General features: G+C 46.0%; 2 protein-coding genes across 7 annotated transcripts in view; one reads left to right on the forward strand and one right to left on the reverse strand.

The window, feature by feature from the left end:
• Window positions 1–2,136: 2,136 nt before the first annotated feature.
• CEBPG (CCAAT enhancer binding protein gamma) lies at window positions 2,137–9,552 on the forward strand. 4 transcript variants are annotated; one of them, XM_075715393.1, is made up of 3 exons: window positions 2,137–2,173; window positions 4,373–4,617; window positions 7,455–9,552. In XM_075715393.1, exon 3 carries the CDS (start codon window positions 7,565–7,567, stop codon window positions 8,015–8,017), a length of 453 nt encoding a protein of 150 aa, XP_075571508.1. In that variant the 5' UTR covers window positions 2,137–2,173; window positions 4,373–4,617; window positions 7,455–7,564; the 3' UTR covers window positions 8,018–9,552. The 4 variants fall into 4 exon arrangements, with proteins under 4 accessions (XP_075571508.1, XP_075571506.1, XP_075571507.1 ...); XM_075715391.1 differs by lacking the exon at window positions 2,137–2,173 and adding an exon at window positions 6,367–6,522 and having other exon boundaries at window positions 2,791–4,617; XM_075715392.1 differs by lacking the exon at window positions 2,137–2,173 and adding an exon at window positions 2,791–3,051.
• Window positions 9,553–13,485: 3,933 nt separating this feature from the next.
• The window catches only part of PEPD (peptidase D), a 146,091-nt gene continuing 134,202 nt past the window's right edge, over window positions 13,486–25,374 (reverse strand). For all 3 annotated transcript variants that reach the window (XM_075715239.1, XM_075715241.1, XM_075715240.1), the window contains 2 exons: window positions 22,209–22,400; window positions 13,486–13,872 (listed from right to left, as the gene is read on the reverse strand). In XM_075715239.1, the coding sequence (XP_075571354.1) occupies window positions 13,723–13,872; window positions 22,209–22,400 (342 nt within the window). In that variant the 3' untranslated portion in view covers window positions 13,486–13,722. The remainder of the gene's footprint in view (window positions 13,873–22,208; window positions 22,401–25,374) is intronic.

Below are 25,374 nucleotides of genomic sequence, written 5' to 3' on the forward strand. Positions count from 1 at the left end.
GCCTTACATACGTGGAATTATGCGTGAGCTTTAATGTTTAAAATAATCAGATTCTATGAGAATAAGTTGGTCTACATTTTATTTTCTTCAGCTTTCTTTGATGAGGATTAATGAATGAATGGTCATAAAGTGCTCTAAAATCCTAGGAAAGCACTCTAAGAGCACACAGTTACTTAACTATTGTGAGCAAAGGATAATGTTTAATGCTTACCTGGAATTTCGCTCTAGCTATAGATGGATGAGTCATTGTCACAGAAAATGTAAGTTTCAACTGAGAAACAGAAAAACGTTAGAGATGTTAAAGCAAATACTTGATGACTGACAAGGAAAAGTATCTTCATGGTAATGAACTGAGTAAAACTGTTTGCCCAGACTAATCCTCAGAATTCTTCTGCAAATGTGGTTTATTTTCCACAGGGCTTTACAAAAACAACAACACCCCCCCCCCCCCCCCCATCAGCCAGCCATAAAAATGGCAAATACAGGCAATTATATCTACATTACTGAGCTCTGCAACTGTGTTTACAAATCTGATTCTTCTCTTTTCTTTTGTAGACATAAAACATTTCCCAAGTAGGTCTACATGCTGGAGTAGCATACAGATTGGTACTTTTTCTCTCCTCATTTAAACAAAACCTACTTTTTCCACTCTACTGTTTTCACCATCTGCACACCTAAACTTGTTCAAAACTTGCTTACCTTATAAACTGATGATTTTCAGAACTGCCTGCTGCAAATATGCACACCTATGTATTGAAGTGTGTATTGCCCATTTGAAGAGCTACAAACACATCCTACACACATACAACTTAAGAGATGCAAGCATATATATTTTTATACTGCGCTTGTTTAGGCAGAACTAAGGTGATGTGAACCAAAGTGTCTGGAAAATATTAAGGGCCAAAAAAATGCTCTACAGAAAGTGAAGTATTTTATAATAACAAACGTATACCAGTGAATGGGTACATAATCTTCCTATGACATTTAACTCTACGATCTAGATGTTTAATATGTTTTAAAAGGAAAATTAACTAATAATCCATGAAATTTAGGAATTTGCCGTAATTTCCGTTGTCAAGAGAACAGTTAAAATTTTTATTTGATGTCTTTGGCATTCTTTCCACCGTGTATCACAACATCCTACAGAGGCAAACCACACAGCAGCTAGATTGAGGTGGAAATACACTGCCAGGTGTTAATTAACAGCCCAGGAACAATTAAGAGTTGCCGATCAGTACAGAGACACCACACCATCTACTCTGATGCCCGTGGGGCGCTGGCCGCTTTCGTGCCAGCTGCCCCCGAGAACCGCCCGGCCTGGCCCCGGCGGCGGGAGGGCGGCAGCGGCCTCGGGGGGGCCGGGGCTGCCCTCTCCCTCACGCGTGGCCCGGGGATCAGCTCCCCGCGCTGCCTGTGAGGGGAAGTTACCGGGGAACCCCGGGTTGGGCTCCCACCCCCCCGGCTGAGGGCAGAAGGGAGGCGTGGGGCCCGCCTGGATGTGCGGGGCCCGCCTGGAGGTGCGGGGCCCGCCTGGAGGTGCCACCAGGCTCCTGGGCCCGGAGGGCAGGGGGCGGCCGCCCGGCTCCCCACAGAGCGCGGGGGACACGGCCGCCTGGCTCCCACTCCCGCCGCCCCCCGAGGCGGGAAGGGAGGCCTCTCGACGCCTCCTGCAGCCCCCTCCCCCGCTGGAGAGAGGAAGATGGCGCCCGCAGGCTGGGCCAGGGCGCAGGCAGCCGCTCCGGGGACACGCGTGGCCGTGCAGCGGGCTTCCCTCCACCCCGGCTGCAGCAGCACGGGAGCACGAACCCAGAGGGAGGCCGGCACACCCCTCGGGCCCTCTGGGCTCCCGACGCGGCGGGCGGAGCCAGCACCGCCCCACGCAAGCAGGGCGCAGCCCCACGGGAGACACACCGTCCCCACGGGGGAAAAAAAAAACCCCACACCGCGGCCTCGCCCTTTAAGAGCGCCGGCGGCCTGATTGGCCGCGCCGGCTGCCAATCCGGGCGGCTATTGCATCATCCCGGCGGCCGGCTGGGCGGCGATTGGCGAGGGGGCGGGCGGAGCGGGAGGGTGTCGCAATCGCCGCTCGCCCGCACGCCACACTTTAAAGAAAGAGGCTCGGGCCCGGCCCGGCCCCTCCCGCCGCCGGCCGCCGCCGCCGCCGCCGCCACAGGTAAGCGCGGCCGCGCGGGGGGCGGCGGGCCGGGGCGCGGGGGGCGGCGGGGGGCCGCGCCGGGCCGGGCCTCGCCCGCCTCCCTCCCGCCGTGTCGCGGCGGGCGCCGCGGCGGGCGCCGCGCATGGGAGCGCATGATGCAATCGGCGGGCGGCCCTGGCTCCCCTCCCCTTCCCTCCCCCGGTGAAGTCACGGCTTGGCAGCGCCGGGCACCCCCGCGCCCCGCACGGGCGGGGGAGGAGGAGCAGCAGCGCGGCCGCGGACGGGCGGCCCCCGGGCCGCGGCCCACCGGGGAGGGCGGCGGCGGCGGCGCCACGGGCCCGCGGGGGAGGGGCGGGGCGGGGCGGGGCGGGCCCGGTCCCCGCGGTGGCTCCGGCCCCGCCGGCCCTTCCCGCCCCGCGGCCGGCGGAGCGGGGCCGGGCCGAGGCGCCTGCAGGCGCCTGTGGCGGCGGGGCCGGGCCGCAGTTACGGCTCGTCCTCCGGCGCCGCAAGACGCGGCCGGTGGCGAGCGTGCCTGGCCGGGGAAGGGCCTGCGAGCGGGGCTGGCGACCCCGCCGCTGCCGCTGCCGTTCCCCTCGCTGCCGGCAGCGCGCAGGGGTGCCAGGAGCTGCCCTGCCCCGCCCCACGGTGAAAGGCCGCGCTGTAACAACCGGTATTCTTCTCCTCCAGCTTCTCGGTGGCGTTTTGAATGCCTTCACAAATCTTTCTGGTTCCCAGCAAATGTTTAGAGCTCCAGACGCAACTTTCAAAACAGATCTGTCGCAGCAAGCTTGAAGTCGCTTTGAGCTCTGACATCTGCTGGGAAATCGCAGTCGTTAAGACAACTCAATACTCCCTTCAGTAACAGAGCCACGCTGGTTATAACGCTTCTTCAGAAAGTATAAAAATCCGTAATTTGAAAAACTTTTGGATTTAACGAATTAGTTCACCTGTAGAAATAGCTATCTTCATTGTAATTCAAAAGACAGAGTCAAATTGATGCCTCCTTGCCTCCTGGCATCTGGGATTGTGCTTTTGTCATGAATGCTGCTCGCCTGCAGTTAAAATACATACTTTAGATGTTCTGAGCACATTATTTTAAGGAAGTTGGAGTGCATTTTTCTTGTGTATGGAAAAAATGGAGATTCTGAGAAAAATACGGGAAGGTGACGTTGTCACCTGTGGCAACAGAGGATAGGTTTGCGTTACCTAGTCCCCAGCCTTCAGTACGTGAGAGTTACCATCAACTCTTACTAACTTGCCTGTGAGAGTGTGTAGAAAACCACGTAGGAGTGGGCCCTCCCAGTGTTCAGCAAACGTATGCCTGGAGTTTTAGGCTGTCGTTCTTTGTACAGGGTCATCTGGATTTAGAGTCAGATCCTATAGGGGTGCTCCTACTAAAGTCAAAGAGAAGGGAGGCCATCTATTGCTGTTCAGATTGGGACTGATTTTGCATTAGACAAGACCAGCTGAGTGAATTTGTGCAATAAAGTCATCCTGACTGATGATCCAAATCAACACAGTTACATCTCAGAAAAGGAGCAGAGAGAAGCGCTTTGTATTTTTTACTGCCAAGTAAAAAAATACTGATTCAATTAACAAATTAAAACACATCTTTTGGTTTTTGCCAAAGCAAACATTTGGAAGTTTAATTTTTTGAAATATTTTTTTTTTTGTGAAATCAAAGATTTAATAAAGGCCTTGATTTGCCTGGGAGTCTCTGTGGTCCCTGAGGAGTGCTGTCAGACAGTATGAAACATCTCTCTGCCTGAGAAGACACCTCTTGAGTTACCAGCTATTATGCTGTAGTGGGTGGCCAGTTGGTGTCCTGGGTGGCCAGTTGGTGGCCCAAGGAGAGAACAAGGCAGTTCTAACTGGCCACTGGAAACACTACCATGTGCTGGGTGGAACCAGCCTAGGGCTGTTGCTGAGCTCAAGCTAATGAGCAGCTTTATGGGAACAAGATGCTGGGAAACTCGGCTGGCTCTCCGGGGAGCTGCCTCCTGCTGTGCCGGGGCTATCACCCATTCACAGCAAACCAACCTGTTTGCACGGAGGAGCGGAGCAGCTGTGTTTGTGTGGTAGTGTGTCTGAGAAACTCTGAGACCCATCTGCCTCCCCACCCTCGTGGCCTCTCCCAGTTACTGTGTTCTTTACCTCACCCTTCTTGAGAGCCCCTTCCGTATGTCTCATGTCTGCTGCCTTTAAATCTCCTTACAGTATTCCATGAAGGATGCCCCATAGCACCTGTCGCTATCCAGGATATCCTTCACTCTCGTCGTTCTGTTGAAGAATTGACAACTAGTAATAAGGATCCAGCCTCCAAATAACCAGGGAGAAAAATTAGTTTCAAGTCTCAACTGTTACCACTCCTGGGTCATCTGTGATGCAGTACAGTTAGTGCTACTTGCTTTGCAGAAATATTGGTTGGAGCAGGACAGGAATCCAGGTGTCATCTCTCCCAGGTAAGAGTTCTGATCATCAGGCCAAATAAGAGCGTGTCTCACTCAATAAATAGTTATTTGATACAAAATGGGTCAGTTCCAGTGGGAAGGAATTGAGGGAGATCTGTTCTAGCAGGGCTAGAACGCTTGCTTGAGAGGTATGACACTGGTTCATCTTCTCTGCTCATATCTGTGTACTGCCCAACTAAAATATTCCATTAAAATTTGGTTTAATGGAACAAATAATTTTTCCTTTGAATTGCAGGGGAATTTGACAGAGATCTGAAGGGAATGTTAAAGCAGTATTAAATAGTTTTGATAACATAGAGAGAAATAGTACATGGAACCTGGTGATGCGAAGAAACTTGTTATACACCGGGTGGGGTGCCTTTGGGGGCAGGAGTCACCCCTTCCTCTGTAGTATCTCACAAAGTACAAAAAGCGGGCTGTGAAAATGGTGTGGGTTACTTACTTAACTGGGCTGTCCAGATGAAGTTAGCAAGCACTGTAATGTATTGAAATAGAGAGGACAGGAGAGCATTCTGTCTGACTTTGAAAAGATGCCAAAAATTAGGGGAAAAATTCAGTTGTCAGAGGTGATTTAACAGAGCTATATACTCTTTGAGGGCTACAGAAATCCTGTATTTAAAAATAAAACTGACACAAAGCCAGTATATGCTCCAAGAGGAGCATACACTTGCATCTTGACTAAAAATGTCTGTGTAGTCACACATGCACAGCTACTACAACTGGCCCTGCCAGTCTGGTGTTTGTGCACAGTGACATCTTGTTAGCTGTATATGCAGTTTAACTGCTGAACCAAATTGCTTATTCAGTCAGAATCTAAGACTTAAATGTGGTTTGCAAAAGTTACTTTAAGAGTTGAAATCAGGAAAATGCTACATAAAAAGGTTAGGCACGTATGTATATAGATTTAGCTATACAGATGTCAAAAAGAGTTGATGGTCTCTTTCTGCCCTGAAATACAGAAATGAAAACCTTTCTGGATAGGAGAGGTGTGGGTGTACTCACACATCTTCTTCACTTGTTTTAAGGGAGAAGAATGTTAATTTTGAGTAACATTCAACACAAACTTCATAGGCTTTTCAGTGAATTTTACTGAACCAAACTCTGCAACTGCATCTTGTTCTGACTCCCTCAAGATGGAGGAAAATTTGCAATTGATCTAGACAGTAGAATTTTAACCTTTTTAATGATACCTTAGCAGAAGGTAAAACAGCAACTCAGACTGCCGAGGAAAACAAACAAACAAGAACAGTAAACAGCTGATGAACCTGTGAGTTTGGAATGACCAGTGAGACACAGCAGCTTGTTTACAAACATCTCACCACATCCATTCATCAGCTAGACACAGGAGGACAGTCACCCATGTCTTGTGCTGTTACTGATGCAGGCCATAATCCCTGGGTTGGACGCTGCTGATACTGGGTGGTTAGCATTGCCCACCGCCAACTTCAACTGCTCGCTTTCCCAGTGGGTCCTCTTGAGGATGGGCAAGGAAGATGTTGAACGCTAACTGTATGATACTGCGTGTACGCGTGTGACACAGCATAGGGCTGCACTGTTGCAATGCACTCTGATCTTGGAGTAGGACTGGTTTATGCCAGTTAGATACTTTAATATGACACGAAATCAACAATCATTTGACTGATTACTGAGTACTTTTCACTGGAGCTACAGGTAGGCATTTCAGGAACTTAGAACAACCCTGTTGCGCTTCCCCTCTTCTCTCCCAAACTTCTCTCCCAGACATTTAGGAGGTCATCCCGTGAGATGGGAAGAGAAGGGGAGCAGCTGTTAGCCTTGCCAGGGCCGTGTCCCTGCAGCAGCTGTGGTGGAGTCCTCCTTGCGCCACCAGTAGGGTCAGGAGCAGGCTGACCTCAGCAGCGGGAGAACATGAGTCAGGTGAGGGGGTGTCCTGCTGGTCAGGCCTGTTTGTCTGCTGGAAAGGAGAGTGGACAATGGCCAGTGCAGGAGCTACAGCAGGGGGTCATATTTTGTGGACGAGTCAGCTGTGGCTGCTGTCTTCCTATGGGGGGCAACAGTCCCCTGCCTTTGCCGTGTAGTGATTCTCACACTGCCATCACCCTGTGTTCCTGTCCCACCTGCTTGTTGCATTACAGGCTTAGCTTGGCTTACCTTGCTTGTGGTTGAAGGCGTTCCTTTAATGTCACTCAGTCACAGCCTTCGCAGCACACTACCTTTTCCCATAGATTATTTTTTACCTCTCAGTACTAGTGAGACCTTAAAACAGTCATCAATTTGGACATCATCTTCAAAAGCAAGTGCTGCAAGATGATCGAGGAAAGGTGGACAGTCTGAGCACCCTCACTCCAGAGAAGAGACCAGGGAGGAATTTGTCTGTGCATACACCCAGAGGGATGGTCTGAAGAGGACAAGGATCAAGTACTCCTGTTGGTCAAGAGTCAGGCTGTTAATAGGTTTAAGCTGCAGAAGGAAAACTCCAGTCTGAAAATTAAGAAAATTATATAACTGGAGGAAAAGTTAGACAGTGGAACCTGTTGCCAAGACAGAGGTTGTGAAACTGGAGATATTCGAGGCTAGGCTAGACACCCATCCATCAGGGATGGTTTTGGAATAACTGAGTAAAGCCAGTGAACAATGCAAACAGCTTGACTAGATGACCCAGTAACAGTCCCTTCCAATCCAAATATGTTTGAGAGGCTTCTGAAATGTAGTTGGCAGCTTGTCCACTTCCAGCACAGTTGTGATGTGTTATTGCCAGATGTACCATCAGTACCTTATGCTAAAGCCAGTGATGTATAAGATTGCAGCTGAAGCCGGCACCTTTAATAAGCATTTTTTTTCCCTACTAGGTTCACCTTGCCCTTAATCCATGTGAAGACCTGTTGGAAATACCTTCTAGAAACATAACAGTTTTCAGTCTCCTAATAAATTCTGTTGCGTCCAAGAAGAGCCCGTCCAAATGAGCAAGACATCCCAACAGAACACCGCTACAGATGCGAACGGAGTAAGCGTGATTCACACCCAAGCACACACCAGTGGTTTGCAGCAGGTTCCCCAGCTGGTGCCCGTTAGTCCTGGTGGCGGAGGCAAAGCTGTGCCTCCAAGCAAACAGGGAAAGAAAAATTCCTTTGTGGATAGAAACAGCGATGAGTATCGTCAGCGCAGAGAGCGAAACAACATGGCAGTGAAAAAGAGCCGGTTAAAAAGCAAGCAGAAGGCACAAGACACGCTGCAAAGGGTCAACCAGCTCAAAGAAGAAAATGAACGTTTAGAGGCAAAAATTAAGCTCCTGACCAAGGAGCTGAGCGTACTGAAAGACTTGTTCCTGGAGCACGCACACAATCTTGCAGACAATGTGCAACCTGTTGGCACTGAAACCACTACCACAAATCCAGAAAACAATGGACAGTAGACACTGTTGCAGCCTTATGAAATGAACTCGCGAGGTGCAGCCTGTCTGCAACACCCATGTGGTAACGAAGCAAAAACTGTTCTTTTAACCATCATTTTGTGGAGATTTTCTTCTCTTAACCGTCATTTTGTGGAGATTTTCTTCTTTTTAGGTTTAACACTGAACATTTGATACAAGCAGACCAGAAACTGCTAAGGGTATTTGTTTTAAATATTTTTCTCCTCTAAAAGAGTTATCTAATAAATGCACATTGAAATTCATAGTCAACAAGGAGCTTAGTATTAGGGAAATAGCATTTTCACAGAAATGTTCACTTACCTTCTTATAGTTTGCATAATGGGAGGAATCCAGCTGGATGGTTCACTGTAGCATCAGAAATTCGTAATTGGATAAAGTGTCTTTCAATACCTTTTAGTGTATGTAAGCCCTGTATTTTCTCCATTATATATTACAAAACTGCAAAGGCCACAGAGGGTGTTTGCTTTCCTGTTTGGTGGACTACTTTAAATTGGTAGAGCGAGTCCTATAAAGCACCACTTAGGTCTTCCCTGTCCAGTTACAGTTAACTGTCCAGTTATAGTTAATGGGGAGGGTGTAGTAATAGTGAGCTGGGATGCTTACTGATGTTTTCTAGAAAAATAGCAATATACTATGATGATATATACAGGCAGTTGGCTTCCAAATGGCAAATTAGTCTGTACAAGAGGTAACGTATATCACGTACAAGAGGTAAAGCAGCACACTGACAAAGCCTTTTAAGCTTGTGTTCACACTGCTTACATAGCGACTGGGGCCTCATGAGAACAAGATTTTGGTTTTCAGAAAATGTAAAAATGCTACCAAAAAATGTGCTCTGCAACATTGCATTCTTGCTGGGGTGCAGGTATTGGGGAAAACAAAACGTGCAGCTTGGCTAAGCAGTGAAAGGGGTAAGACAGCATCTGTTCAGCCAGATGTACGGATCACTGCTCGTTGACATTCATCTCCATTTTCATGGCTGCTCAGATTTGCAACCAAGATTTTACAGAAATTCACAGTGATTTTAAAAATAAATGGCCCTAGTTTGAATAACTGATTCAGTGGAATTTCTATAGCCATCATACAGTTGTGTGAAGGAGTATCTTTGGTCTTGTTTTATTTTCATTAAAATTTTTCTATAGCAACTTTTTTAATGCTAGTGCTAAGTCTTTGCCATGATTCATAATGCAGTGGTATGTACTATATTGAGGATTTAAACAATAACAGTAAAGCAGGAACTTTGATGTAACCTTAATTTATTTTCATTTTTAAATATTTCATTGATGGTATGGTTGTGTTACATTTAACCTGTGTGTCTGGCTAGTGGATTATTACACTGTCTTAATTTCCCTCTTACACTACCTTTTTCCATAGATTATTTTGTAGGATGCTTGTTTGCCTTCTATCTGTACTTAGGAAGAGAACTTGGATATTATCTCTATGAAGATGCTGTTAGAAAATGAAACCTTGAAAGTTCTTTTTGAATTTAAACTTTTAATACATGCAGAAAACTTTTATGGATCGTTTTGGATTATGGTAGTCTTTTTACAAAGATGTTTTTTGGTTCTAGCTGCAGCTTAAGTAGGTAGGGTTTAAATATCAGAAGCTAATAAAAACCTTTTGCTTCTAGTGCTGGCCTCATTTTTCCTGTCTCTTTACTATTTCCATCAAATGCAGAGGTGCATACCTCAAGCAGCTATCTTTGAGAAATCAGTGCAGCAGTCTACATTCCTGTCTTCCACTCAGGTTTTTACTCAATGGAAAGAATCAGGAACTCATTACAGTTTGGGCTGAATTCCTGATTTAGCCAAAAAAAAAAGACTGAAAATGTACTACAATTAAAGGGGAGGTGGGGGGGGGGGGGGGGGGGGGAAGGGGGAGGAACAGAATACCAAAAACTGCAAGGAAAAAGATGACCTGAAAGCATCTCATTTGTTAACTGCACCTACTCTGGTGCAAAAGGCAGGAACTAGTCTCTTCCCTGGTTGTCTGCTCTGTGGATTGGGAATATGTGGTCCTGTTGTCCTGCAGTTGGTTTGACAGGCTGATGTGGCGTCCTCCCCTAATAACCTCCAAATCTCTGGTATTGGTTTCTGATTTTGGTGAAAATGATTTCTTAGATCTCTTTGAGTGGGAGTAATACGCTTTCTGATGCTCTGGAGGGTGACTTCCCACCTGTTACTCCTGACAGCTCTGACTCCACTTCCTTATTGTTGTTCTGAGTTATGAAAAGTCATTGGTTTGCACAATGATGTTTCTGGTTTAGCAGTTTCTGCACTTGCTTTGTTTGCCTAGGGAAGCATGTAGGCTGTGTGCAGCACATCACTTTAATATGTGAAGCCATAGACCCAAGATTATAACAAATTATTACTTTAAATCTACCCTCAGTGGGAGTTTGGTTGCAAGAAAGGTGTTAGTCTATTATTCTAAGGCCCCTCCTGCCAAAATAGCTGTTTCAGACCCCCGAGGACCAAAGGTAGAGGGGAGGTTTTGCCCTTCTTTGCCCCAAGGTGGAGCAGCCCAGCCTGTGTGACAGCAAAATGCCTCAATCTCACCCCTCCCCTGCAAGGCACAGGAGTACACCCATACCTAGGTGACTTGGACGATTCTCCCTTCTTCCTAAAGAAAGGCTGGAATAAATACACATCTACACAAGAAAATTCCAGTGTAGGCCTATAAAAGTTAAGGTTTTCCTTTTGACACATTTTTCTTAACAACTATAGTCTGTGACAGAATACAGTGCCTGTCACTACAAGGAGCGTTACAGCACTATACGTTTCACCAGGAAGCCTTATTCCCATTTTCTCACTGTACCACTGAGAGGATGGGTCTACTCTAGCCTCCATGAGCACTAGGAGGCTCTACTACTTTAACTATACCCTGCAGCTGCAGCAGCGTAATTGGCATGGCAGATAAATCCAGAGTGCATCCATCCCCAGGGAGCTGAAGCAATTTAAATATATCTGTTCAGAAGTGCTTGGACTTTTCTAAACGCACAAACTCGCTCAACATAACACACTCTTTCTGTTATTTTGGTGCCGCTCTATTCAAGTCTGTTTGCACCGAGTGGAAAAGACATTTGGGAAAATGCGATAGCTAACAGCCTAAGTTTGCCGTAACCTGTATTCCCCCCACTAATATATTTTAGGTGTATTAAATAACACTTTGCCTTTTTTTAAAGGCTTACTCCCCCCCATTTAGAAAAACGTTCTAATTCCCTTTTTGCTTAAGTGGATAAAAATTATCATAATTACAGAACAGACTTCTGGAAGGAAGATGAAATTTATATTCACTGAATTCATGGGCCTGATTATGAAGGAAAATGGGAGACGGTGCACCATCCCAGACTGGAACGCATCCACGTCTCAGGCAAGCAAAACAACAGAGAAGCTGGTTACGTGAACGAGTGCTTTCCCCCCAGAACGCGTGTTAGGGTTTGTTCGCTGGTACATGTCACAGCAGAACCAGTTCTGCCTCCTGCAGCACGCCAGATTGCTCGACCTGTTCTGCAGCAGCAGAGCCCAATATTTGCCAAGATTAATCACAGGCAGGGAAAGGCCTATTAACTAGACTGGGGTTACAGCTGTGAAGTGTTACTTTAAAATAGTAACTGCTATTGAACCCAAGCAACAGCAGGTTTCGGAGTGCCCAAAGCAGTGAGCGATCCCATGGGTGTGTTCAGAACATGCCACACAAAAGCACTTGGACGTGGAGGGAACAAGGCTGAGGCCACGAGCACCATCTTGCACTGAAAAAACCTCCCGAGTGTTAGGGGGAGACGAGTACAGAGCAGTACCAGTGTAGTTTCTGCATTCTTGTAGCTGCAAAGCTACCAAAGCCCGACGGCCTCTGCACGAGTGCTACACTTCAGAGGTACAAGACTCACAGTCACCACAGAAGGAAGCATTAGCACAGTTGCACATACAAGCTGCTGATCTCACACCCTCCCTCCTCGCCCCTTCCCCGTCACAGTTGAGACCTCCTGCACTTACCTCTTACAAACAAACGCTGAGCAACCTTTAAAAAAATGTAAATCGGCTCATTTGTTAATAAAGTGACAATAAACATAAGGAGTGAAGTCCCCTGCATTATTTCACAATGTGTTTCTTTAGTGTCCCAACATGCAGTTTCCTATTTAGCAATGGGTCACCAAGCTGTTAGGAATAAAGAGCAGGTTCTCGTCACACACATCAACCCAGTAAGTGAAAAGAGCTCTCTGTAGAGCAACACACTTGACAATTTTTAAGGAAATTATTTCAGACCCAAATCCAATCGCAGACAGCAACACAGTAGTTTTTGACACCGTCCAAGCCCATGTTGTGTTGTACGCCCCATTTAAGACAGGCGCTTGCAGGCACCCAGAAGCTCACAGCTGGTCCCATTGCCAGTGTGCCAGCTCCAGGATGTGAGCAACAGAACCGAGATGCTGAGATGATCAAGTCAGCCAATCCCTTCCCAGTGGGAAAACCCTCATCTGGCAAGCAGTAAGACCCAGAAAGGCCCTGCCATCCTGCTGTGACTTCAGTTCCCCCGACATGGCAGAGGGATGTTCTAGAGTGGCTTTGCAGTCAAACTGTGCAACAGAGCCTGAAGACCGAACAGGGGTTTTGATGTGTTCATAAAGTGAGCAAGATTATTTTTATGTAGTTAGAGCAACTAGTGCTATTTTATGATGCAAGAAATGTATTTATTCTCCTGCAGGCTGATGAACACCTACAGTAAAGAAAGGCTTCTCTGGGTAATTTAAATCTTGCATGAATGGACAATCATTTTATGATCATTATTGATATGTTTGTGGAGTATCCAAATAAAATCTACATGATTTCATTCTGAACTGGCTAACACTGGACAGTTAAAAATAACGCTATCATTCTGCACAGCATATGCTGCTGAATGACCCTGAGCCCTGCAGCAAAGATACTCCCTTCTTGCAATTTCTAAGGCTCGTGAACACCACAGCAATCTCCGTTTTTAAGGAACAAATCTAATAAGCATCGGGCTGTGTGTGAAGGATCAGTACACCCGCTACCCAGAGCAGAAAAATCTGGCTAATGAAGGGTCAAAGTTTCCGGAGCACAAATTGGTCGAAAGGTCAGATAAAGAAGCAGAAACAGGAGCAGAAGAGCGTAATGATCACAAAGTTGCGAGCATAAATGATGCCACGGATGAACTTTAATAAAAATTTGATTCTGCTTACTTCATTGACACTGAAATAAGATCCGTAAGAAAAATATAAGTGTCATTATGCCCACCCAGAACAGCTGATTCTTCTTGTACCTTTTTCGCAGTACTTGTGATGAAGTTTAGTAAAGGACTTAGATTGTTACAATTGCTGACAGCTTTCAGATAATCCATTTGGTTGGTATTTTAAAGAGTCCCAATCATGAAAATTCAGATTTAATTGCAAGATATGTCTAAGCTGAGATTTGACAGAGGGATAAGTCCCGCTGGGTTATTCAGGTGGCACTTGGTAATGTAAACTGCTGATTGCAAGAAGCAGCATTTGAGTTACCAGGATATCAAGTGCTGAAGCTTTCTACCTCCATTTTTAATGAATGAATCATTCCAGCTAATAGCCTGCCTGCCTCTCTTGCTATTAAGAATTGGATGCATTTTATTTTATACGCTGCAGCATTAAATCAGAACGATGACTGATTAGCGTGAGACCGTAAGTATCACCCTGACGTTTACTGCTTTTGACTGGAGAGGCAGTCAAATGACTTGGCATTGCTTTGGCCTTCTGCCATGAAAGCCTCTATTTCTTCAACAGTACGTGGGACGCACGTTAGCAGCTCCATTCCACTGGCTGTCACTGCAATGTCGTCCTCGATCCGAACCTGTTACAGAGAACACGCGGTTACCAAGGTATTCCAGCTGGGGATGAGAAGCACATCAGGCAGCGACAGCAGCAAGAGCACAAGGTGTGTTTCAGTCTGTGGTGTTGATGCAACACCAAGCAGAGCAACATCCTGCAAGCACCGGAATTGCCCGTCACCACCAGCACCGTGGCGTAGAGCTCTGTAGGGTCCAATCCCCCTTGGGCCACCAGCCCCTGCCACCCTCTTGGGATCACACAAGCTCCATGGTGACCCCCGGCAGAGCAGCCCCGCAGGAGGTGGTGGCCCTGCAGGTGACTCAGGTGGTGCCTCTGCTACGTCGGGTGCACCAGGGACAGGCTGAGCGAGATGCTGCATCAGTGAGCTCATGCTGTGTAATTACACAGGGCCAATAAATCTCAAACCCCTGACATCAGGAGCAGCAAAAAGAACATTGTCCCCTGAATTTTCCTCCAGCCTTGCTGGTGCATGGCTTGCTAGGGACAGGTTCAACAGCAGTGCCTCCTGATGCCTGAAGTGCCTGTTCTCGAAGCGGTCCTGTTGCTGAGCTGCATTTAGCTGCTCCTTGCACTTAAACATCACACTCTCTTTTCCCTAAACACTATAAACTTTCAAAGGAGGAACTGCAACATGAAACAGCTTGTACCTGATATTCAAAACATTGAATTCTGAGCTGATGAGGAAGTCCTAAGCAGGTCAGACATTCCTTTTAAAATACAATCACTACATTTCAAATCATGCAAGGAAAAAGCAGATCCTCTCAGTTTTCCAGCTCTTGTTCTGTTAAAATGAAAAGTATGCTCCATTTCTGTTTGACTCTAATCTCTTCTTACCAGTAAATATGCCTACCCAGTCATTTCCCGTTATCTTATCAGAAAAATGTCAGTAAGTCGCTAGGCTGCAATAAAAGCAATTTTAGTAAGGTGTAAATCCAAGAGAACACAAACTCTGGGGACTCCCACCTTACAGTTGCTTTAATTGTTTCTGACCTCTTGACATTTTCAACTAAAAATAAAGCTGGTTAACATTTGTACTTCTGATTGCAAAATAATCCATTTGTTCAAACAAAATGAGTCATCCAGTCCTTATTAAACTGTTTAATCATGTCTTTGCCAGATTATTTCTTTTACTTGGTATCAAGTTAAGTGTATTATAAAGCAGAATTAAATAAACAAACTCCATTGAGTTCACACATTTGATTTGGACAGCTGTAAATTTGAAAGCCGTGAGGCTCTTTACACTCAATGTGCCTGAAAGGCCAGTGTCTTGCTGCAGAAGAGGAAATCAGCAACACACTGAACGACTCTATGCACTTGAACAGATTTTGCCAGGGTGGATTTTTTGATTCATTGCTTCAAATTTGGCCAGCTGAGCAAAAAATAACCCAAGGATTCAGCAGGTCAGTCACGTTGCATCTAGAGGTGAATAGTGCCCTCTGCCTCGCAGCAGCCCCCAGCATCTGTCCTGCCAGGTCTTGGGCCCAGGTGCAGCCTGCCTGGGTGGACCAGCTCCTGCCAAAAACCTGCCGGTACCAGGTGAGCCCTGCAAAAGTGCCAGAATCCAGGGGAAAGATCTGGCGACATGGTAAAAGCCAAAGCATCACGTTGGCAAGCACACCAGTGTAAATGGAGCTGGGCACAGAGTTGATGTGGAAAGTAAAAATGTTAGTGCAAAAAGTAAGTCTGAGAGCAGAGGCGAGGCCAGCCAAAGCTAGAGCTGACTCTGCCTATGGAGAAAGCCTCTTTCCGAGCACCACCGGCTTCACAAACCTTCACCTGCTTGAGCTGACATTCCCCAGCATATCTGCTACAGAGAAATATCAGCCACAATTCATCTCCTTAATCAGTAAGATTAGAAAAAAAAAAAAAGAAAAAAATTGTTGGTGTTTTCCAGTTCAGTGTTTCACGCCTTCACCAATACCTCGGCACTCTTTGAGAGGATGGACTGACTTTGAAAGCAGAGCAGATGAAAGCCAGACTAGGAGGGAGGGGGAAGAACAAGTGGGACAAGGTGTCTGTCGATGCTGTGCCCTATCTAGGCCACAGGAAAAAATCAGGATGGGGAAGGAGCTGGAAAATGGAGCTAGAGTGATGAAAGGAGCCGGGGGAAGGAAGATACTGTGAGGTGAGACGGGATTGACAAATAATGAGATATGTGGCTGGCTAAGGAGTCCAGGAAGGGAGGTCCTGACAGAGGTGAGAAGCGAGACACCCTGAATGAGGAGAGCGCAGGGGGTGCTGGAGCCACCTAAGCCGGGGAACTGAAACGGGAGAGGATGGGGAAACCCATTCAGTTCGGAGTGCCACACACCGCAACTCATTGTACAGGAGAAACATTGTTAGGAGATCATATATAATCAATCTACAGCTGTGGATTGCTCTGAAAAGCACAAGGGCCAGCACTGTTGCACCAGCCTGCTCACCATCGGCAACTCCAAACGGTCTTTGGGATGTGGCTGGAGATGCACAGACCCACCGCTCCCATGGGGTCTCACCCATCACTCCTAGGAAAGCTCCAGCTCTTTCTCCAGGATCTAACCATTTCTCTGCCTGGATGAATCTCACCTGAAATGGGTGCTTGCCATAACAGAGAAGACAGACTTCTCACTCTCAGTGGACATTTTTCTTTTGCCTAAAAGCAACACAAGTGCAGAGGAACACAGGTTCTCAAGGGGAGAAAATTTTTGCATTTGCTCTTTTCCTTCACGCCCTCCATGCTTCACCCTGAGTTTAAACTCGGCAGCAGCAAGAAGCAGCTTCAGAGGACCTGCAAAACCTTCCCTACAGGAGAGCTCGGCATTTGGTCTTGTCTTCTGTCCAAATGGACAAAAGATGCTGTATCTGCCTGGCAAGGCTCACTGGCTTGGGACTGCCTTTCCCAGTGGGGGACAGTGGTTATGAAACTTGCTCTCAGAGCTGTCCCTGTTTGCAGGCTCTTTGTTCAACAGTGCTGCTTGTTTCAGGGCTACAGAGTGGTTTGGAATCAGACACGGCTTAAAGGAACAGCAAACCGAGGTGTGAGGTTCGCTGCACCAGCAGCTTTCAGGGCGCTCTGCAAACACCCCAGGGGAGGCTTTGTTTTTTCAGTGTGAAATGGCATGCTTCAAAAAGCACTCCTGCAAAGGTGAAGTGGCCAGGAATGCCAGGACTGTCCCTAAAAGCCTTTTTCTTATCAAGGGTAGTGGCATGATCTGTCTAGATAGACCTGATTGCACAACTGCCTAATGCCAGCAACAGACCGTCATGTGGCTCGACTCAATGGACCCAACTCTGTCCCAAAGCAGGGCTGTGCGGGCATAGCCAAGGACAGCATAGGAGTTAAATACCAGGGCTGCTGTCAGCTATATATACAGCCTCGCACTTTGTCCTGACTTACTAATACAGTCATGCTCCCCAGAGCCTCCTGTGTTATCTTCCAAAGGAAGGAGGTTGTAGCACTCATTCATTTCTTTTGGATGATGATATATATAAAAGGCTTTTGAGAAATCAAGAAACAATTTTGGCCAATTAAATAGTCCAGATTTGCACGATGACAGATCCCAGATGTGATTAAAAAAGACCACTGGTGACATGTCTCTCTTTTTTTTTTATTTTATTGAGCATTTGTTTGATCATGGCTGTGGAAAGCAGCAATGCTATCGCTGCAAGATCTTAGAGTGGGAGACTCGCCTGGGAAACGATGACAGGACGTGGGCCACAGATGCTACCCCATAAAGTAAACTAGCACACGTGCTTCTGTCTGGCTGAAGGGTCCATGTGTCTGTTTTTATAGTTGGTATGCTACAGAGGCAGATGCAATGTAGCCAAGGGGACTTACTTTGACGCAGCCATCGACTCACCAATAATTTTTAATAGAGCAAACTTACCACGAGCAGGGTTCGACTTCTGTATTTCAGGGGGACTGGTTAGGAAATAGAGCTGCCCTTACGTCAAACCCAAGGATAGGCGGGTACATTGCAGGGTTGGGGAAGGCACTTTCCTGTTACCACGTTACACAACGTGGCAATGTCAAGATGTTTTCTATAGAGGCTAATAAGCTCTGTGCTACACAATGACTCCTTCTCATCCCATGCTGCCAGTCTTCCCTCTTCTTACTCACAAACAAGTCCTCATGTCAGGCACACTTTATTTTAAAGGTCCACACATAAACATTTTATAAAAGGGATCAAGATTAGTAAGGTGAGGCCATGTATTTTATTAGATCAACTGATATGGCTGGAAAAAGAAGCTTCAGGCACACAGTCCCTTCATCCAGGCTCAATAAGAAGCAATAAACTATAAGCTAAATACAGGTTAGAAACAACTGCTCTTACTTTAACCTAATTATGTTAATTAGACAACTTAAGAGGAAAGGGTTAAAGAGGGTTTATAAGCAACTAGTCACTGGTTTTGGGTTGCCTCCTTCTCTTACAAGAACTTTAAAGAAAGCTATATATTTTATTATGATAACTGCTTTTCTATGAAAACTTTTCAAAAAAAATACTGTGTAGCATTATTACTGCTGTGTAATAGGAAATGTTAAAAAGAAGGTAAGCATAATGTTTATTGCCTAGTAAACTATTTCATTCCACAACGCACATTCACCATAAACCCAGAAACAGAGCTCAACCTTCTGAAAAATAAAAATCAGGACAAACACAACTACATGGCTGTGTGAACCAGAGGTACAAGCAATTAAATATCCTGCTTTCTATTTGGTTTAACATTTGTTCCTGAGTAAGGGAAGTACTATTGTTTTGAAAAATATTGTAATATTAGCGGATCTTCAAGGTCCTGGGCTTTATAAATCTATTTAACTTTTAAATGAGAAAAATCTGCAAATGAAAGACAGCAATGTATTTAACACTTAGCTGTCTTTCAGCATTTTCTCTAAGTTGCATAGTTTTCACATATTAAGTCTAGTGCTAGTTCTACAAATCCTAGAGAAAAATAAATCCTGAACAGAGACTGAATATTTAAGGCCAAAAAAAGATTGAATGGTTTTACTGGGTCTTTGAGAAAACATCATATGAACTGCATGAATCAGTAATCAGCTTATGAAGAATGGAAATGTCAAACCCTAAAGGGCAGCATTTGGAGTCAGTATTTCCCCTTCCCCAAGGAATCGTCTGCTTATCCTGAGCAACATACACAACTCTATACACATACCTCTATTTGCACATCTCTGCTAATTTATGAGAGCGGTGCAGGCAGCGTCCAGGCAGAGCAGAGGTGCCCCAGGATGGGCGCTGCGCCAGCGCCCGACGGCAGCCCTTGCCCCACAGAATTTATGACCTCGGTAAATTGGACATTAGTTTTGCAGATGGAGAACTAAGTACATGCGACTGAGTGACTTCCCGAAATTGGCTGAGGAAGCTTGTGAGGGACTGAGCTCGATGGCTCTCAAGTAAAGACTTTAGGGCTTCAGACAGGGCAGCACGTGCTCCCAGAAGCAGACCCCCTAGCAAAACTTCTTGCCTCCCTCCAGAGGGATCTGTATTTGACGCAGAACAGCTCTTGTTTGGTAAAAGCCCAAATTACAAGGTCCCTGAGCAGCAGTACAACCACGAAGCCTGGCTGTCTGCGTTACAGGGACACCGGAAGGCTGGGCTGCTGATGGACCCGTTCTGAGCGCGCGCAGGAGCTGTGCTGGTGCCGCCAGCACATGCCCCGCACGCTGGCAGCAATGCTGAACGGGCAAAGGAAAACCTCTTGCTGTCTCTCATTCTTTCCTGCTCTTGCAGCTTTTACAACCAGTTTATGGCTGATACCAGGCAGTATGAATTACAATAAATGGCTACAGTCTTGCCCTTTTTGGCACAGCAAAAGAGCTTCTCTTCTCAATGCAGAGACTTGTCACAGTCAAGAAAATTATCCAAAGCCCAAAAAAGACATGAATTCAAGGTGAATTCATTAAAATCCACAAATCCCCTGTGCGGACAGTCTTACTCAGAATTACAGTGGAGTTACTTTGGTTAATGTAAGTTCATTTTTGAAGTGAATTAAACTAAACCAAATTAAGAACATTTTAATTAGTGCTGAGCTCTGCAGAGGGAAATGGACTACTTATTTCCTTTCATAGAATGTATTTTTCTTTTAAACTTAAAGGAAGATTGGACCAGCTGCAGTGAGCTCTCTAGCTAGAACTGACACCAATACTAACCCCTGTACTATTAATATTTGTCAGTAAAAACACTGGGCTTCACAAGATCTTTTTTAATCGTGTAGAGAGAAAGTTTTCTTACATGCCTTTGAGAGAAATACCCACTCATTCTGGATAAACTAGAATGAAGCAGCATGCAGATAACTAAGCACACTACACAGCACAAATTGCATTTTCTATCTATGAAGAATCAAGTCAGAATTGTAAAGATGGAAAAATTCATTTTGATTGCATTATAATTCAGCTTTTGTATAGAATTCAGAAATATTCAGATGTACTTCAGTCTCAGATTTTATTTCCATTCTTCTCCTGGACAAAATCAAGTGACAACATCTGGCTCAGGCTGTGTGTGTATTATTATTTTTTTCTCTCTAAGTAAAATGTATTGTTCACAGGGGGATCAGAGATTCAGATTTTTGCTCAATCGTTTTTGGGCAGCTCCCCTTTTTAGCAAAGAGAGTTGGCTAGCTCTCCTTACAAGTCATCATTACAGGAAGCTAAGCAAAAACAGGGGAGAAAGTTAGACTTTGCTTGAAATCTCTGGAACAAAAGTGCCTAATCTAGCAACTTATTACCAAGGTAGAGATCCTGTGCAGTCACTCATATTCCATGCAAACACAGGCAGCAGGTGAGCCACGTGCATGCCTCAAGCTGCAGAGGTGGAGCGGGCATTCATAGCAAGTCATGGAAAAATGTGGGCTTTGCTGAGCATTTCCAGAGAAAGCTCACCAGGAATCAATTCAACTGCTGAAAAACTCCCACTGAGTGTTTAGAAGGAAAGCAAAGATCATTAAACCTGTTTTCATTGTGTGTCAAGCTACACAAGTGCATTACAGCGTTCCTTTAAAATATGCTTCAGCATGCGGTGCCATATCTAACGTGCTCACAGTTAGAAAATGCAGAGTTAGCTGCCTTTCGTTCACCAGTATCTCAGTTGGCTGGCTGGCACGTCTTGATAAAGAAACAACACAGAGACAGATAACATCCCAAACCTCAGCAGCGAATTAAATACCAGTAAGGGTAAAGTCCTGTGTCCCTCGATCAGGCCGCACACACACTGTATGGGGAGCCTCCACGGGCGGCTGCCCAGGAGCCCCGCTGGCTCACACGACTGGTGATGGCACACACAACTTTCCTGTCGGCGTCGGTGGTTCAAAGCCAGCTCAGACCAAAAGCGTTACAGTAATTACCCTCTCATGGCTGGCGTACAGTGATAAATTAGTCGATGGCAGCAGCAGACAATTCCTAATGAGTGACTTTTCATACCAGAAAATCACTGCCGTTGCCAGTGATTGTTAGCTTTGTTGAGACTTAGCAGAAAAGCCACAAGGAGGACGGGGCATTGCAGCTGCCTGCTCTATCTTCTCTGTGCATGAATACGGAAGCTTGGAGAACAATGCGGCACCCTTCAAATGCTCGCCCTGCTAAAATGAAAACCCACTGGAAGCCGCTGCAACTGCTAAACGCTTTGCGAGGGCGGTGGCTTTGAACGGGAGATGTGCCCTGGAGAGCATGGAGAAACAAGGCCCCTCTACTTGCACAGCAGCTGCCTGCATGGGAATGACTACCCAGATCGTAGCTGCCTCCCAACTCAGCCAGCCTTCCTGCGTGCACACTGCTGCCTGAGCCTGCAATGCGGTACCTCGAGCATGCGTGCTCGTGAAGACCATTGGCCGTTCCCTTCGAAAACAGGGAGAGCTTTACATTCACAAGTTTTGCGTTGTTCTGCCAATAGTCCAGTAAGAGCAATTATTGCTGTTTTTCTCTACTGCCTCCCTGACTTAAACAGCATCAGGCTCTTCTGCCCTGGGAGGAAGCTCTGGACTGTGCTGCTGTCAAGGAAGCTAACTCTGGAATATGGATCTCAGTCTCTTATTTCATAACATACATGTTTCACACATTAGACAAAACACCTACCTGGCAAGTCACTGGACAGTGCTGACAGAAGGTACTTCACTCAGTGGAAAAATATGGGTCTATTGTTAATCAGGTATTGCAAGTATAAAACCGTATTTAAAAAAAATTAAAAAAAATCCCAGCTTGTGTGTAGGGTCAAATGGTCCAAGGTGCTGCTACAGGAACAGCCCTATGTACAATACATTACGACTTACAAAAGATTTCTTCTCAAGTACATAGTAAAGGCAAACAAACAAGAACACCAATTTCAGAAAACCATCCAGTTAAGAATTACTCACCCCACCAAATCCTCTAAAGCGCTGCAGGACGTCATTGTTGATGAAACAGGACTGCGCGGGATCACGGAGGGCTTGGTCCAAGAGATGGTCGATAAAGTAGATGCCCGGCTCGATGGTCAGCACCATGCCCTGCTCCAGGCTGCGGGTGGTGCGCAGGCTCCTGAGCCCTGGTAGGTCAATGCGCTCCACTCCCTGCGGAAGAAACACCGGTTCTGACAGACAGAAAGGCAATCCGTGCTGACCCTTTGTCAAGACCATCCTACACTGACTGCTCCATAAAAGACTCAAAAACGCAAAAAATAATCGGGAAGTAGAGGACTGAAACAGTGCTGTACAGTTACCTCTCAGTCCCTCATTTAGCTTTCGTGTACAGCGATGACCAGCTTTGAACTCAACACCCAAACTGGTTTTTGCACCACCAGAAATCCTGGCTTTGGATATGCTTGGTCCTGTCGCTCTCTACCATGGGAGAAGTACTGCACTACAGAGAAAAATAATTACTTGCACTATTTCTTTCTATGCCCTCCCTTGCAAAGTACAGCATTTTAAGCAACGTGCAAATCTTGAAATGCCTCCTCCACGTCATGGCTGAAATAGCTGAACTATGCAGCAGAGAACAACTTCTCCAAGGATATGCAAATGCTTATTCTCACTGAATGTTATTAAAATTACACATTCATGATCTTGATTCAGGAGCAATGAGTCTACACATGACCTCATAAAAGCAGCCCATTTAAAACTAAACTTTTGTCAGATTCAGACTTTCAGGCAACATGGTGCTGACTGATATTATTAAAAACTAAGTCAAAACAAGTCCTGACTAGCAAAACATTCTCTTCTTCCCAAAAGCTGGTAAAGTAAAATGATATATGAGGACCTGCTTAGTCAAGGAATTAGAAACACTGCAAAGACTAGTTCAGGATATTAATTTTCTTCCCCCAAATGTGCCAGGTATTGCAACATCGGAATAAATATATCTCAATCCCATTAGCTTTTTGAAAATTCTTTGCAACTGTAGCAAAATTTCATCAACAAAATATCATGATGACCAGTAAACAGCTCACAGGCCCACTAGCTTGCAAACACGCACACACACTTTGCTCATGAAAACCCTCCCGCTTCAGCCAGTAAGTCAGAGGTTAACAGGTCTGCAAGACCAAGGCGTTATTTATCTGATCTCCAGGTAGCATTCCCAGATCTTGCTTCTGGCCAAAGTCATGGCAATTTTCCTTGCTGTGAAGAAGGGGAGACTCCTTTCAGGATCACTAGCAGCATGAGTGGTATCACGAGGACGAAGCATCCCCTTTCTCCAGGACAAAGCGCACTGCCCAGCGCTACCCTCGGTGCCTGGCACGGCTGTGCTCCTGTATTTTCTGCCACACCAATGCAGCGGGGCAGAGGGAGGCAGGAGCATACCCTGCAGATTAGCCACGCTTTTGTCTCATTGAATCATTTGCTCTTTGAAGTGTATACAGCCCCACAGTACTGTTTGCTCCTGAGCTCCACTTCCAGTTCAGGGAAAGCCTATTTCACAGAAATCCTGCTTGCAACAGCCACTCAGCAGTGTCTGTTTTATTCTCAACGGTCACCTAAGCACTACTGGGGATGCTTTTTTTTCCTTTGCGGAGCTTCTGTTCCAATGCACGGCATCTTACAGCAGCCAAGATTTTCAGAGCTCACCAGCCTTGACATCTGAGGGTAAGTTTGCCCATTTTTCAGAGACACGGAGTATTTGCTTGCCCTCACAAGCCAGCAAGTGTATCCTGACCATTTTCACTGTGTATTTGATACATTTTATTTAATATGTTTGATCTGAATTTCGCAGAGCATTATATTACACTGAAGTAAGAAAGCACGATTTTGTTTTACTGAGGCTAGGAAAGAAGAATACTCTGATATTAAGCAAGGCACTTTGCATTTATATCCTTATCAAAACTCAAAGAGAATCAGTATTTTTCTAAACTTGAAACAATAACTGCACTGAAATGGAGCCATTTTTCTTTCTGCTGCTGCCCCATGGGGTTTGGCATCTCACACATTCATTGTAATGCGTAAAGGAAATGAGGGCATCCAATCTTGTGGATTAATCTCTCCATGAGCTGTAAACAATTAGATTAGTGTCTGAACCTTTTGGTGCCTTGCCAACTATCTATCGGCTGCTTTACAACAAACAACCCATATTTGGCTTTTAAGTACACTTCTCTTCCATTCTACTTGTAAATGCTTTTTGTGAGGCAGTCAATCCAAGACAGATGCTAGAAAGATGAATGTGCAGTGAGGAAAACAATGGCAAACATCCTCTGAAGGCAGCCCTGGCACGGCATCCACATTTTTTGGCCTTTTCTTAAAACAAATGACGTTTAACGCCAGGTGTGATGATCAAGCCTCGATGCCCACTTCATTTACCTCTGTCCAGCTGTTAAAGCAATGCGTTAAGTATTTTGTCTGGACTCCCTGCAGTCTGATTCTGCTTTTAGTACTTCCTCAGAATGTTTACAACTCAGGAGCAAGACTTGGGGATTCACGTTTGGAAACCTTCTTGAGCAGCGCAGGCTCCCTAGGCCGTCAGCAATGCAGGGAGAGCCCCCGAGGCACCTGAACACTACTGCTCACCCAAAAGTAAAATTTTAACTTCTCTGGAAGGAATTCACAAACTCTTTTTGATATTCCCCCCATCCTATCTCAACTCTAGGTTGTGTCGGCTCTTGGTTTCGTCTCCAGGTCTTTGGATGTTGCAGGCACTGAAGTCACTGTGTAAATGGCAGCAGCTACATCTCTTCCATGAAAGCATCTCGTAATGGGCTGCCTTTGGAGAAAGGGTAACACTGCTCAGCTTTTCAAAGACAGCAAGCAGGACACCAGTGGGTGGGCTTGCGGCAAGGAAGACCTACAGTCTCTTTTAACAGAGGCTAGCAATTTGTTCACTGAGAGATGCATGAAATGGAGGAAGAGGGAGACAGCTTCTGGATATCGCATGTACCTGGCCACGCATACCCTGAGTGGAGGAGAGCCCCAGTCCAACTTGCTTTCAGGCTGAAGGACAACATGAGCTGGGAGAGGAAATGAGCAGAGCGGGGAAGGTGGAAGGTGACCAAGCTGGGAGATGATGAAATTCCTTCTTTTGAGAACGGCGCTGGATTAAAACATCCATCAGACTACGGTTTCA

This window comes from Pelecanus crispus, chromosome 8 (assembly GCF_030463565.1).
Source record: "Pelecanus crispus isolate bPelCri1 chromosome 8, bPelCri1.pri, whole genome shotgun sequence".
NCBI lineage: Eukaryota > Metazoa > Chordata > Aves > Pelecaniformes > Pelecanidae > Pelecanus > Pelecanus crispus.

Coding starts and splice junctions, on each gene's coding strand:
- CEBPG (XM_075715393.1), top strand. CDS start 7,565: ATGAGCAAGACATCCCAACAGAACACCGCTACAGATGCGAACGGAGTA.